General features: G+C 33.1%; 1 protein-coding gene across 1 annotated transcript in view; it reads right to left on the bottom strand.

The window, feature by feature from the left end:
- Positions 1–1347: 1347 nt before the first annotated feature.
- Positions 1348–16328, bottom strand: part of LOC136039520 (tetratricopeptide repeat protein 21B-like) — a 47528-nt gene continuing 32547 nt past the window's right edge. Inside the window, exons 7-11 of the mRNA XM_065723322.1 lie at positions 14415–14998; positions 12038–12191; positions 8626–8738; positions 4647–4840; positions 1348–1883 (exon numbers count right to left, since the gene is read on the bottom strand). Of these exons, the coding sequence (XP_065579394.1) occupies positions 1625–1883; positions 4647–4840; positions 8626–8738; positions 12038–12191; positions 14415–14998 (1304 nt within the window). The 3' untranslated portion in view covers positions 1348–1624. The remainder of the gene's footprint in view (positions 1884–4646; positions 4841–8625; positions 8739–12037; positions 12192–14414; positions 14999–16328) is intronic.

Genomic DNA, 16328 nt, shown 5'->3' on the forward strand with positions numbered 1-16328 from the left:
AAGAAAAAAAGGAAAAAACTAAAAAAAATTTTCATCTAAAAAACTAAAAAAAACTAAAAAAGGTAAAAACTAAAAGAACTAAAAAAGAAAAAAATAAATGACGACACTCAAAGAGAAAGCGACCAGGACAAAAGGAATGTTCGATTAGCAATCAACAAAGCACCGGGACACAGGGAGTATAAATGACGACCAGGACATAAGTAAAAAAAAAAATTAACAAAACTAAAAAGAAGGTAAAAACTACAAAAAAACTAAAAAGAAAAAAAAACTAAAAACTAATAAAAAAAATAAAAAATCTAAAAATCTAAATAAACTAAAAAAGAAAAAAAAAGGAAAAAAACAAAGGAGAAAAACAAAACTAAAAAAACGAATGTATATACAGACCGGTACACCGGGATACAAATGACGACCGGGACACAGGGAATATAAATGACGACCGGGACACAGGGACACAACTACAACGGGGACACCGGGGGAAACAGGGGGATATAAATGACGACCGGGACAAAAAAACTAAAAAGAAAAAAAAACTAAAAACTAATAAAAAAACTAAAAAATCTAAAAATCTAAATAAGCTAAAAAAGAAAAAAAAAGGAAAAAAATAAAGGAGAAAAACAAAACTAAAAAACGAATGTATATACAGACCGGGACACCGGGATACAAATGACGACCGGGACACAGGGAATATAAATGACGACCGGGACACAGGGACAGGGAATGGTCGATTAGCAATCACCATCAACAAAGCTCAAGGGCAATCATTAGAATCATGAGGTATAGATCTGAATACAGATTGTTTTCCCATGGACCATTATATGTTGCATGTTCAAGAGTCGGTAAACCTGACAATCTATTTATATGCAAAGACAATGGGACAGCAAAGAATGTTGTATATTCGCAAGTTTTACGTAGTTAAAACCATATATATATATATATATATATATATATATATATATATATATATATATATATATATATATATATATATATATATATCTATCTATATTCACAGGTGGGACATAGGGACACAACTACAATGGCGCGTAACTATTATGGCGCGTAACGACTTACGCGCGCGGGGGGGCTTGGGGGGGCGCGAAGCGCCCCCACCAACTAGGTGTTGGGGTGGCGCGAAGCGCCACCCCAACAGCTAGTATATATATATATATATATATATATATATATATATATATATATATATATATATATATTGAATATATGCGCAGAAATACGTGAGGATATACCAAATGGGATATGTTTATTGAAAAAAGATCAAGTTAAAAAGAATAACTGAATAACACAAAATCGCAAAGAAAAGAAGAACGAGGATATTCTTCCTTCTCTTTATTAGCCAGTGTGGTGTAAGAAATCATTTAAAGAATAAACATTTGAAGTTGATTCAGTAATTGTAATTGTTATTTTGGCCAATATTGATAGTAGAAGGTAATTTCAAAATATATAAAGAAAATCCTATGGTGGCTTGGTTATGGCCTCCCTAAGGAGAAAAGTCGTATTTCTAAAAGGACTCTCCTAAATGGTCCAAAAGACTGTGACAGATAGACTGGGAAAGGGATAAAATTATACAAAAACTGTAATAAGGTGCTTAAAGGTTTCTTTGGAGGGATCAGATCCGAAAATTTAATCGTCGTAGGATGGAGAGGAATAGCCATAGATGATACAACGCTACGAAGAGGCTGGATTCAAGTAGATTAATTGAAATCAATGTTGATAAAAAACCATTGGTATAAGTGTCGACAAGACTGTACAAACATTCACATTGATTAAAACTTACCTCAATAGCCTTTTCAGGCATTTGCAAACTCATATATGCATTTCCCAAAAGCAGCCAATTTTCTGAAACGGGGGATACGGTAACAATCTCCCTGAAAAAACATCAAACATCAGTAGATTAAACAGCCTAGTTTAGACAGGTCAAATCAATCAAAATTTCTCCCTAAAGGCTAATGCCGTGAAAATGGATTTAAATCTTTGCGTTTATGCTTCTTTTTAGATTTTCTTTTTAAATGACATAAAAGAAAAATTAAATAAAAGAAACAAAAATCATACATGTTCCCTAAAATTTATTGCAGCAAAGATTGAATTGTCTATGTGTAATATTTTCTCTGAGAATAGCTGAACAATTCTGTTTCTGAAAAAAATTGTGATATCTCAACTGAGGTGCTGAGATTTACAAATTTAGTTAAAATAAAACATAAATATTAGTAAGATAGACTTTATGAAGCTAAAATAAGAAACTTTTGTTTTTTAAAGTTTTCTGTTTTGTTTGAATTTATTCATTTATACATATGCTAAAAAATCCAGTTAGTTTGTAGTGGAAAAACTATTGCTGAAAAAAAAGCTAAGAAAAAATTGAGAAATTTAAAATATATAAGAAAATATATTTAATATTATTGTTTGTACATAATTTCCCTAAGCACCTGCTTTTGCAATGAGGTGACACAAACTTAACATGAACTTTGACCTAAAATAACTCCCGCCCAACTTTTACCATTCTCCCACACCCCTCCCAACAAAATTTTTTTTACTAAATATTTTTCTAGAATAACTATAAATAAAGACAAAAACTCTTAAAAAAGGACAGTCATTCTTCAATGTCATTGAAGGCGTATATGGCGTCCAATTGACATTTCTGTTGCTGAATCTCTTTTACAGGGACAAGTAGCAAACTTGTCACCCAACCTTTAGGCAGCTGAAATTGATCCCTTAGCCCCGTGTTGCAAATTTGAGATGGTTTTAGACTCTTACCTAAAAAAACTCTGCTTTGATAATGGAAAGATTCCGTAATTCCTTATTACAATGTTTTATTTGTTATTTTAACCTGTACTTCAACAGCTGGAAACTTATTTTATATGAATTATAATTATATTATTATTATTATTAAATTACAATTTAATAATATTATTGAATTATATTTAATAAAATCATAATTTAATAAAATTATAATATAATTATAATTATTATTAAATTATAATTATTAAATTATATCTTATACGCCTTGAAGTAGCAACTGTTATTTAGGATATTTGCTGTTTCCTTTTTTTGCTAAAAAAAACTCGATGTTTTAACTTTGAGTTATTGATGCATCTACAAATGTACTCTTCTACAACTTAACAACATTTATGCAGCATTTTATTCGTAATTTTGACCTGTGACTTTCTTGTTTGACACTATTTCTATCAAAACTCTAAAACGTTGAAGCATAATGTGTTAGGAGGCTTATGAGGGCTGTCTTGCCGTCACATTTGCCAAAATGAAAAATGAAAGCATTCTATATATGTGCTTTATTTATCATAATATGTGAAGTTGTTCTTTATTTTAAGCTGCAGTTTTACTGCTTGACATTTATTCCTATCAAAACTCTAGATCCTTAAACTCACTCTTGCTACTTATGTACTTGCTATTCGCTGTTAGTTGCCACTCGCTACTGAAGTTAAAAATGGTTGAAGAAGACCTCGTTTTAAATGGTGGGAAAGACTCGACTGTTCTTTTTACCTTGCGAACATCTTCCCAGACATCACCCCCATAGTGACTCAAGACCATGAAGCTTGAAGGTAGCAAGTAATTTGCTTCTATTAATATTTTCTATTCTATTTACTATTTACTATTACTATTTACTATTACTATTTACTATTACTATTACTATTTACTATTTACTATTACTATTTACTATTTCTATTCTATTTTTACTATACTATTTACTATACTATTACTATTACTATTTACTATTTACTATTTACTATTACTATTTACTATTTTTATTCTATTTTCTAGCCACCAGAAGACTTTATTCGAAATTAGTCACGTTTATGGATCTTTTTTTTTGCGTTTAGTGAAACCAAATGCAAACATATTTTCGTATTTAGCTCATTTTGTTGTATTTAGTTTGGCTCGTTTGGAGCTAGTAGATGAAAGTAGAAAGATTGACGATTTTGTTATAGAGGAAAGTAAAAAAAACAGTACGTCATATTAGCACAGTTGATATTTTTGAATCGACGCCTAATGATTCTATTACAGTTTTACATTTGAATTGTTGACATTTGACGTTGACATTGTTGATGTTTTACATTTGAAAATTTTCTTCGTAATTTGTAATGTTTATGGATGGTCCTGTGGTGGCGCAGTGGATTTGACCTTAGCTTGGTAATACGGGACCCAGAGATCGAATCACGCTGCAGGAATGCACTGCAGGGCCGACGCAGGGACCTTAGTAGTCAAGAAGCGTCGTTAATTCTTAAATAATAATGTTTATGAATGCTATCTTCTTTTCGCATTTGGTGTTGACATTTGACGTTGACATTGTTGACGATTTACATTTGAAGACTTTATTCAAAATTAGTCACGTTTATGGATGCTATCTTCTTTTCGCATTTGGTGTTGACATTTGACGTTGACATTGTTGACGATTTACATTTGAAGACTTTATTCAAAATTAGTCACGTTTATGGATGCTATCTTCTTTTCGCATTTGGTGAAACCAAATGCAAACATGTTGTCGTATTTATCGCAAGGAAATGGCATAAAGATTTAACATTATGATTTACGTATGAGCTCAATGAGTCCAATTGTTTTTTCTATTACAACTATAGGACGATAATGAAAAATCTAGATGAAACAAAAAAACTGACCTAAAACAGGCAATGTAAGTTGTTTTGTCGGAAAACTTCTCTAGAGCAATATTTGCCAAATATTTCCGTGATCTTATGAAGTAACGGCTTGAGGCTGGTATTCTCTGCAAAGCTTCTATTGCAGCTTCCGAGTTTCCAGATATTAACATAATATCCACCCACGAAAACAAAAAGTAGTTTGAACGTTCAACATCCTGCAAAAACATTATTTTCATCTTAGCCAAAACATTAAATGACATTAAGACGAGCCGGGACAAAAACAAACACAGACGAAAAGAAAAATACTAATAAAATATAGAAAAATATTTATTTTAGCACACCTCCCCATGAAAGAATCCTTTTCAGTCATATATGCTCATGTTTCTGATTCAATCATACTGTTTGCAAAATAAACATTGACTCATTTTCTAGCCAACTGTTAGCGCTATCTACCTTTAGTAGTTATCACATGAATCTCTGTATCTCTATCCCAAAAATTTTTCACTCTTTGTTGCTAGATCCTTCCTACAGGTCGTGGTTGCTAAAAGACCTATATATCTTGCAGGCGGTTAATACAATTGATAGTGATGAGAGAGGCCTTGAAGATATTTAAGACTCAGAAAACGGTAATCAAGAAAATTACCATTGACCACTCCGTGACGATGAACTACCAACATTTGATGGATTTGATGATGAAGTAGATGGCCTAGAATTAACAGGCTTAGCTCCAGAACCAGTATGTACCTCTGCTAAGTTCAAAGCAAAGAAATGATACCTATCCATGGAAGAAAAATCTGTTGGTTATTGCTGCTGACTTTATCCCATCAGACGTAAAAGATAAAGATGGTGGAGAACTCAAGCAAATTCAAGGTTATTTTTAGAATGAATTTTTACGTGATGTTGCTGAGTAGAGGCAAAGTAATGTGTTGCAGACGATAGGCGTTGAACTAAACAAGGATGGGAAAGAAATTATAACAATGTTCAGAATTCATGTTTGTATGAGGAGCGATGAGGTTTCCGTAAGTTTGTGTGTACTACCAGCACACCTCAAGAATTTCATTTTTTGCCCCCCATAATATGAACCTGAATAGATATCTGACGGTGCCGGGATATTTGAATTTCGTTGTTGAGGCCAAATTGAATGAAGAACAAAAGTAGAACAACAAGCTATGTAAAAAAAAAAAAAAACATCCTTCTTACTATAAAACAATCTTGTAGTAAACTGCACCCAATTGAAAACGTGTGTGTCTAGTAATAAATCATACCGTTCAGAGGACAAGTTTTGTCCAAGCAGAATTCTAAGGTCAAGAGTGGTCTAGGTTTTTGTAATGCAATGCCGACGGAAAAATATTTCATATATCAAGCAAAGGAGTCAGAAATCCACTAGGAATGGAGAGCTGCATGCGTTCTGCAGTTTGTATCAGAAAGCTCTGTTGAACTTAGCTCTCGCGATCTCTTGTGCTAGTTACTTACTAAATATGGGCTCTGGTATCGGAATCTTGGCCACAAATAGAGTGAATACCAGTCCTTTAGATGGTGATAGTAAGTTGAAAAAGTGTGATAAAGAAAAGTTCTGCTCCATGACTACTTGAAACGCGACGTCATAGTGACATAGTGGTATGACTCCAAACCTGTCCTTCTGGTAACTACCATTATCAGCGCAGATAACCAAGATTAAGAGCGTTGATACGAGAATAAATAAGAAGTTTTATACAAGTAACTTGCCTGATAGCAGTTGTCAGGTAAAATGAATTGATGGGCCGAGTCGACATACTGGATTCATTTTTGGGCCTGTACAGGGTACACTTCCGACTAAAAAATGTTCCTTTCAATTGGCATTTCATGTGTTTGACATTACCATACTCAATTTCCGGGAAGAGTAAAGCCGTCCTTTCAATAGCCGGAAGGAGGAAAAATCTGACAGCAGAGTCAATCATCAAGATCGACATAAGCCCTTCACGAAGCCGAAGAAGGTTTTGAAGCACAGATGACTCTATTCTTCAACCAGATAAGAATGGCCTGGAAAGGACATTTTCGTCTTAGATATTCGATACGTTGCCATTGGCCACTGGCCTGATTTTCTGGACTGCGCCAGTGCTCCAAACTGCATGATGCCCGAGTGCTGTCAATATCCAGAGTGACATGTCAAAAATGTTCCGCTCCTTTATGTTTATCCAGCAACAAAAATGTTTCAAGAAGTTTCATAACAATGGTAAGTATCTGAGAGGTAATCATCTCAATAATTATTTCTCTGACACTTGCCACCTCTCTTAAACTGAGGCTTTTTTTAAGTTTTCCAAAAATCAATGGGTACTTTCTCTTTACATAAATTAAATGATTTTTTTTTCAAATGAAAGCAATGAGCTACATAGAAACTTAAAATGAACAGAACTTATTCCTTGCGAGAAATAGGTTATCAATTCCTTAGCCACAATCTTTACTGTAATTTTGACTAGTGCTTCACTGTATAGAAATTACTTCATAAATCAGGGGGCTGCCCATTCCCCACTCAATTCCGTGTCTTTTTGCTAAAGATTGAATTTTGAACCCAGAGGTTCTAAAAAATACTGCTCAACCAAAAAAAGTAATTGAAATCGAATATGATTTTTAAAAAAAATATATAGTGTAATATAAACATGAGGGAGCCTCTGCCCCAACCGGTCTGGTCTTTGCGGTAAACTTTGAATTCTGTGTGAAAAAAGATGACCTCTTAAAACTTTTAAGAGAAGCATGATTCAAAACAATTTTTGAGAAAGTTCAGAGATACTTAGATCTCAAATTCTAGTTTGGGGCTGTGGACAGAGAAATATTGAATAGGTTTTGCTTCAAATCAGCCTAGAAGTTTTGGTACCTTTAGCCCCTGTGGGGCTGGACTCTATCCACGGCAAGATCAACAGGCATCCCATTTACCTAAAATAACAAAATAGGATATCCGCAATATATTAAAAATGGTTTAAGAGTACAAACTGAAACTTACTGGAAACTTACAGGGGATGTTCTGGGATTAAGTGGACCTTAAGCTTATAAATAGGAGATGACAAAAAGTTATTTCTAAGGACACTATGTGCATCCAGGGTACAAAAATAGCAAGTCTTCATTGTCTCTGGGCACTGCAGTTCTGCATTTCAGGTAGCACATAGGGACGATTTTAAATTTAATGCGTGCCTGTGTGTGTGTGGGGGGGGAGGTATTGTAGTGGCTAAATTTTTTGTATCCGACTCATCTAAAAGCTTTGAACTAGAAGCATTCATGGGAAGAAATTTTTTTCACATGTAAGTCGTGAAGTAAATCCAAAGACACCATATGGTGCAAGGTTGTCAAAATAGTGGTTCTGCAGTATCTCGAAATGGCCAGAGAAATCAACTTAAACTTTTGTAGGGTATTAGGGGGCCTATTGGCCTCTAGCTTTGACTTTAGGAAAAGGAGGGAGGGGAGTAAAAATGTATTTTAATTGAATCACCTCAACGTTTTTGCACTATGATCTTGCGTAAGAATATTATTTAGACACTAATTTAATTGAGTTAAACTGAAAAAGTATTAACTAATTTTTCTTCTAGAAATTCCATATCAAAGAGTCAACGTTAATTAAAGAATATCAAACTTTGTTGAATTAATCAAATTAGAACTGAGATTAGCTGATGATAAATAGGTAAGATATATTCATGAAAAAAAAATCATAGCATTTCAATAGCTTGTAAAAGAGGGGGAGATGTGCATGGTATTTAAATACTTACTCACAAAAATGGAGAAGGAGGGCGAAGAATTTTATAAATTTATATGAGTTTAGTCTTTATCTTCGAGGGTGCCACGCAAGTACCTTTTCCAATTCAAGAGGACATTCAGTATAGCATGGCACGTAACTAAATGATTAAAATCAATAATTACTTACTGATTACTACGGAATATTGAATAATTAAGCTATTGATCAGTGATCATGGTTTAAATGCTTTATCTTAGTGACAGAATTATCAATTTCCTTTAAACCAAAGAAATATTATACCGAACAGTTGGAAATAGCAATTTCTAGTCGCTTAATCGCTTCTTCTTCCTGTCCAAGTCCTGACATAGTTTTACAGATTTCCAACTCGATATCGTAACTTTGAAAAATGTTGCCTGCAAAAGTAGATGGATAGAGTATACTAAATAATTATATATATAATATCTTATTTTTCTTCTTGGTTTGGTTAGTATAGAGACACTTTAGCAAAGTTGAATCACCAGAATCAAATTCTAAGTCCTACAGTGTGTAGCTGGCACCTGAGTTTGCAGCTGAGCTGGGGCTGCAGCTGAGTTTGAACTCTGGCTCCCGTATTACCAAACTGAGATCAAACCCACTGCACAGCCACGTGAAACCAATAATATCTACATATCTTATAGGTATTTTATAATCTATATATATATATATATATATATATATATATATATATATATATATATATATATATATATATATATATATATATACATATAACATCTGTAATAATTGCAGCTTAGTGATACGGCACCCAGATTTTGAACTCAGCTACAGGGACCCACTGCAGGGTTTGGGATTTGATTCCAGGGATAGGATTATGTAAATGTATACGAATCCAAAAATGAAAAAGGGGAATAAGAATAATGATTAATAGGTAAAAAATACATAATGCCTAAAAGATAAACCAAACAAAATATAGAAATTATTTAAAGACAGTGACAAAATTCATTTTCTCGTTTCCTATGTAGACTATCATTAGCTATGTTCTGGATTCAATTAAAACTTCTTGTTTTTGAAGTTGAAAAACAAAATTGCCAAAAACTAACAAGAAAATTTTAAATTAAAATTATCATAAATTGGAATACTTAAGATGCCAAGTTTAAAACAACTGACGTTACAATGAATGAGATGGTGAAAGCGAAAACCACGGGGCATTGCAACTTATTTATTTATTATCTCAAAATTCAAGAGTATAAAAGGTAAATAAATAAAATTGCCAAAATACTCTATCTAAACAAAAAAAGCGATGGTTTTAGACAAAAGAAAAAGAAGACATTAAACAGTACTCTAGGGCAAGATTAAACTAAATAGAACGGATAAGAAAGAACCAGTGAGGATTAAAACATCAAGCATTTATGAAATACTGAGAAAAAAGAGAATATTTTATATAACAAAATAATTAAACCACAACAACATAAGCGTTAAAACGCTCTTCCAGAAATAATAAAAACAGCTTTTGAATGAGTCATCGCATCAAAATCGGTGGATATGTCCATGCCACACAACAATAGAAATCATTCATGTAGCATAGCTTCAGTGATCAAATACGCATGAAAATGCGATAAACAAAACCACGACCCAAATGATAACGGAAAACTAATTTGTAATCAATTTGAGGCTTCTTAGTTAACTCAGGTAGCCACAGTTTTTCAAAAATCTTATTAAGCCTGTTAGGTACTATGACTGACCCGTAGCTTGAGAGGGGGTTGCTATTCTTCCCCCTTTTCAAAATATTCGGAACAATAGCTATACAAAATATTCTGAAAATTCATTTAGTCAAAACAAATCTGGAGGTAAGCGATCAACTAGCAGATCGGAACCATTCTGAAGATGCTAATATAGTTCGTGGTAACGAACTATAAGTAAGAAGTGACTCGGCTCAATAGCAACCGGAACTCTAAAAACGGAATTTTAATATCAATAGACACACCAAAAGAATCAGCTTACTATTTTGATTCCAAATATACAAAATTCGTTAATTTAGTGTTAACCATCAAAAGTTACGCGCCTGAGAAAATTTACCGGATTTTCGAAATAGGGGGAAACACCTCTTAAAATTAAAGAAATCTTAATGAAAATGACACCATCAGATCCACCGTACCAGAGAACCCTACTTTAGAAGTTTCACACTTCTACCTCCAAAAATGTCGAACTTTCCTTTTTTTTGCCAGAAGGCAGATCACAGATGCTTGTTTACAATTCTTTTTTTTTTCCAAGGGGTCATTGTATTAAAATAATGGTCATAAAAGATCTGGAGAGGTTGCATTCGAATGGAAATTAAAAGTTTTTGTGCTCTTTTTAATTGACCAAAAGGATTGAGGGCAACTGGACTCCCTCATACGCCCATTTTTCTCTAAGATTATCTGATCAAAATTTGTACATAGCCCTTTTGTTAAGTAAACTTGAAAGATCAAATAATTATGTCTTTAGGTGTAAAATGACCCCTCACAGTCCGTGGGGAGAGGCCTTTGTTTACACATAGTCTTTGTTATTATACAGATATTAGGTAAGTATACAGCTATTTTTGAAGGAGGGGGGTAGTGCTTGAGGTGGATTTCTATAGGGAGAATCTTCCTCTGCGAGGGCAATTTCTTGGGGCTGCCCTTCACGAAGCCGAAGAAGAGGTTGTTGGGTAATGGGGTTAGGGACACCAACCCTCACAAGAATTTTATAATTGTATGCCCCGAAAAAACCTGCAAGGAAACCTTCCCCAAAGACTGTCCAAGAACATACTGCTGCTGCTTACAGTCAGTGTTATTAGCATTCAGTGTTAATATCAGTGTTATTATCATCAGTGTTATTATCAGGTGTTTATGAGTGGTATTATTCTTAATCAGTGTTATTAACAAGAACAGTTTGGGGTTGGAGACAATTTTTTGAAAGCGTAAAATGCTAAAGTCTAGTTTTTAAAGTTCTAAGCTCTAAAGTTCAAAAGTCTAGTTTTAAAGTTTTTAAATTTAATATCTTTAAGTTCTTTTAGCCCTTAAAAATGGAGAACGTAACAATATTTATTACATCAAGTTATTTGAGTTTTTACATCCAGATTAAGCACGGTATTGTGGGATCGTTCTAGTTGAGTTTTTAAAGTTGGGTCTCTATGAAGTTGAGTTCTAGAAGCCAATTTCTTTAATACTGTAAAACCCACGAGGCACTTCGTTGTGAAAACTTTTATGATGTGTTAACTGTTGTTTGACTTGAGTTTTTTAAAGTTCTTTAATTGTAGATGAAATCTTTCAACTATTGAATCTTTATTATGTGTTAAGTCCCGTTTGACTTAAGTTTTAAAGTTCTCTAAGTCTAGGGGAAGACTTTACTATTGAAACTTTTCTAATGCATGAAGGCCAATTTGCTTGAGTTCTTAATGTTTTCTAGATTGAGAGGAAAAATTTTAAGAAAGAGAAACCTTTCTAGTATTCTACATGCCGTTTGACTTGAGTTTTTAAGAGTCTTTAAGTCCAGGTGAAAAACTTAACTATCAAAACCTTCTCTAATGTGTCAAGCCCCGTTTGACTTGAGTTTTTTAAGTTCACTAAGTCCAGGGGAAAAACTATTGAAAATTTTCTAATGCATGAAGTCCCATTTGTCTGGAGTTCTCAATATTCTCTAGATTGAGAAGAAAAATTTTAAGAAAGGGAAACCTATCTAGTATGCTACGTACTGTTTGACTTGAGTTCCTTCATTGTTTCTCCGGATTGGTCATTTTCTGCCATCATTTTCTGTGCTAACTGCAGAGTTTTCAAAGCTGATGAAATGTCTCCTTGGCGTCTTTGAATACTACCCAAAATAAAGTGATATTCGGGCATTGAGCGTACCTGACAAACAAATATAATTTTGATCAGCAATAGAAGATTTGTTTAATTATGAATTCATCATTTCAATTCATTCCTAGCTTTCTAGGTTTTATTAAGAAATATTAAGAAGAATCACCATTTACAGCTAATTCAGGAATGATAACTGTTATTTCGGTTAATATTATTGGTTGAAGTTTCTTACAAAAATGAATCTACAGAAATTTAAAAAATATACCTGAAACCCAAGGCCATATCCAGGAAAAGGTTTAAACACCGCCCCTACATACTTTTTTCACCTCGTAAGAATATAACGGAAATGCATATAAATACATTTTTGAAGTGTTTTTAATTTTTTTTTACCCCCTCCCCCAGAACAAAAATTCTGAATACAGCCAACCTGAAACCCACTGAAAATAACTTTGAATCAAATTAAAACTAACTCAATGGAATCACCATAGCTGAAAGCCTAAAGACTGTAACGAGAGTTACAGTCCCCCATTTCCAGCAAGAAAGAAAATAACCATTTCACATGGAAAGCAGTGACATGCATTTTTATTCTTTGTTCTTGTCGTTAATGGGGTACTGAAGTGTTAAAATAAAAAGATGTTTGAGGGCTCATTTGGAAGCACATTGCAATATTTAGTGCCTTTAGTAAGAAATAAATGATTATATTCAGTGAAATTTTCGATGTAATTCTTCTTTTTGTTTATTGACGTAATGTTTAATTTTTTGTAAAGTAATTCTTTACAAAAGAAAGTAAATAAATTATTTTATCAATGTATTTGGTTTGACCGAAATGCTTAAAATTGTTTTCTGGTTCCTACAACCCAAAAAGATCCTCCTTGGAGGATCCAAGGATCCTCCAAGGAAGACAGAGTGCTCTGTTTTGTATTTTTGCTTTTGTATTTTATCTGTCAATAATCTTACTTAAACTTGACATGTATCCCCCAAAAATTTAAATAAATGTAAATTAGTCGCAATTTTCCTTTTCGTATTTGTTCCATTTTTTTCCCATCAAATCTTAAAAGTTCTATAAGTTACTTTAGCTTAGTGTGTGATAATTTCATTTAGTATTCCTCTTGTGATCACCCACTTGTCAAAATGGTTCCCCATGTGCCACCAAAATATATGCTATAATAAGGCATTAATAATTGTGTTAATAAGAACTTTAATATTTATAAGAGTCGATTGAACATCTGGAAACATAGAAATATAGGAGAATATATTGGAACATATGAGCATATAATATTTGGTCAGGATAGATGGTATTTATTACAATCAAGCAGTCACAGAAAAAGAAACAGTTGGTATACAGATCTATCTTATGTAAATAAACACTAAAAATACAGAATCTAAAAAATGAATAACAGCAAACGTCCAGTGTTCAAAATACCCCAAAAATACCCCATCTTTGCATCCCAACCCCCATAGAACAATCGATTAAACAAGATTAAATGAATAAATCTCAGAAACAATAAGGAGCATTAAGAAATACCCCAAGATTGCATCCCAACCTCCATAGAACAATCGATTAAACAAGATTAAATGAGTAAATCTCAGAAACAATGAGGAGCAATAAGAAATAGAGGAGGAAGGAGAATGGCCAAACGAACAATTCGCTTTTATACAGGAAGTACAGGAAGGTGCGCTAGGTTTTGAAATAAAGAAAGAACTTAAAACTCAATATATTTTTCAAATAAAATAATTTAAAATGAACAGAGAAAAAAAGTAAAAATTGACTTTTCCCTTAAACGTTTTTTTCACTTTTTGGATAGATGTCGTTCGTTTTGCGGGTTTTTTCTTTTCCTCTTTATACTCTCGCAATTTTGCTCTCGCAAAAGAGTCCTTTTTTTAAATAAGGAAGGAACTTAAAACTCAATATATTTTTTAAATAAAAGAATCGAAAATTAACAGAGAATAAAAAGTAAAAAGTTAACCTTTCCTTTAAACTTTTTTTTCAGGTTTTGGATAGATGTCGTTCATTTTGTGGGTTTTTTCTTTTTCTCTTTATGCTCTCGCAATTTTAGATTCCTCTTTTGTTGAAATTGTTATGGTTTATATTTGTTGCCCTTTTCAACACTGAGGACACTTGGTTGTAAACAAGTGAAATTTTCGTTTTAATGTTGTTTCTACTAGCAATAGATCCATTTTTTCAAACTTTACTTCTTTGGTTACAGAACGATAAGCCAATTAGGCTTTAGATCTTTCATCTATTTAATAAGACTACAAAAAGAAAATACTTACAGAAAAGTTGTAGCTCAGGCAGTTTTCTAGACAACGTTTAGCTGCCATATAATCTTCAGTAACTATAAAGGACCTCGCTTCAAGTAAGTAAGCTTCAACACACTGATTGTCAATATTTTCTGTTATGTTTCTTGCAGTGACAATGCTGGAACTTAAATCCCCTAAAATGAAACAGAGTCTTGCCCAGTAAAGCTGAGCTAATTTATGGTGTGGAAGGTGCTGAGCCAACATCTTACCACTAGCCCCAGCAACTACCGTCAGCGGGTCAACAATTTCTCCTTTTTCGTAAGGTTCTTTGGCAGAGAACTCAAAATATATCGAGATCATCTCTAGTAGTCGATATCCGTCAAGGTCTATGTAAAAATTTATCAAATTTGTTTGAATTTCTAATCCTGACAGATGATTAAGCAGAGCTTGCTCGAGTAGGTTATTACCCTCATCAGTTTTCCCGATTAACATCGAATAAAAGGCTTTTAAATAGAAGAAGAATGATGGAGGGTCTAAGTTAATCCTTTCGTCTATATAAGCTAAAAGATGTGCTGCTTCATCAAGACGTCCTTGTAGTAAATTCAGACGGGCAGAACCTTAAAAAAGAAACAAACTAATTTGTAAGTACCAAGATGAGATTTGATAGAGAGTTCTTCAAAATATTGATTTCTGCAGTAATTTAAGGATTGTTTTTGTTCTTTTGATTAATTCCTTTTTATGAAAAGCTTAGGAGGAGCTAAAAAAAAGTCCCCCCTTTTATGGCGATCATTATTATTTATATGTCAATACTTCTTGTACTTTTTAAAGGCTAACGTGAAGACCCTTTAAAGAATTAAACAGGCATATATACTACAAAGCCAGACTTTTTTTTATTGAATGTAGCATCAATTTTTGCAAGTAACGTTTATTTTCCCCATCCTAATGACTTTTTTGAGAACTGTGCATAAGACTTTGCGAATCAACACATTTTTAAAAATCAATTGTGTGGTAAAATTGTTCCTTTGACGCATTTCCGCCAAAGCGTTTTTGGCATATTTTGAGTATTATGCCTATCTTGCACTGGTCAGTTGGTAGCACGTCTCTATGATAAGTCCAATAAAAGGGTATACACTGCCTTTAGAATTACTTCTAGAAGTAAAAATGTATCCTATTTTGTTAATTTATGTTAAGGTGACTTTAGTGTTAATGTTACCATGAATGTCCAAAATGGATGCATGTCGACATTTACCAGTGAATTTCCGAATTTTTTTCCCCTTCGATTTAGTCAGCGTTGCCAGTCAACTTTTTCATCTTTTTACAAGGTTTTATGGTAACAGGTTATGTTTTGAACCCATTTCTGATATTTATACCCTAACTTAACCTAGCTTAACTTAAACTTTTACCATCATAGATAAGGCTGAAAAAGCAGATTCATAAAGGAATTTCAGACATTCACAGTAACAGTAATGCTATCTGATGCCTAACCCCTAGTAAAAGGAAAATTGTTTGTGTAATGGCTATGGTTAAGACTGAACCTGATTCCAAACAACCCAAAGAACTCTATGTGGATTGAGAGACTTTTTAATAATTTTTCTAAGAGTAAAAGGTGTCAACTGTTTGTTTTATGTGAGGAGGGGGTCATCCTCTCCCTCCTTCTGTTTACGGAGTAGATATTGGATCAACAGCTATTTTTGAAGAATTAATTGTGTACTAACTAAAGACAAATATGATACTTTCAAAGTGATAAAATATACCGGATTTTTATTAGTAAGTCAGGTGTTCTTGGAAGCTTTCTTTTAGAGAAGGGTTCAGATCTTCTACAAAACTTTTATTTACAATTTCATGTTATTTTAGAATGTCTTTGTTTACCTTTTCTAGTGATAATGATCCTCATTTAAACTCAAGAAGAGACTCCCTGTAAAGAGTATAAGCTTTAATCAAAACTAC

The sequence above is a fragment of the Artemia franciscana genome, chromosome 19 (assembly GCF_032884065.1).
Source record: "Artemia franciscana chromosome 19, ASM3288406v1, whole genome shotgun sequence".
NCBI lineage: Eukaryota > Metazoa > Arthropoda > Branchiopoda > Anostraca > Artemiidae > Artemia > Artemia franciscana.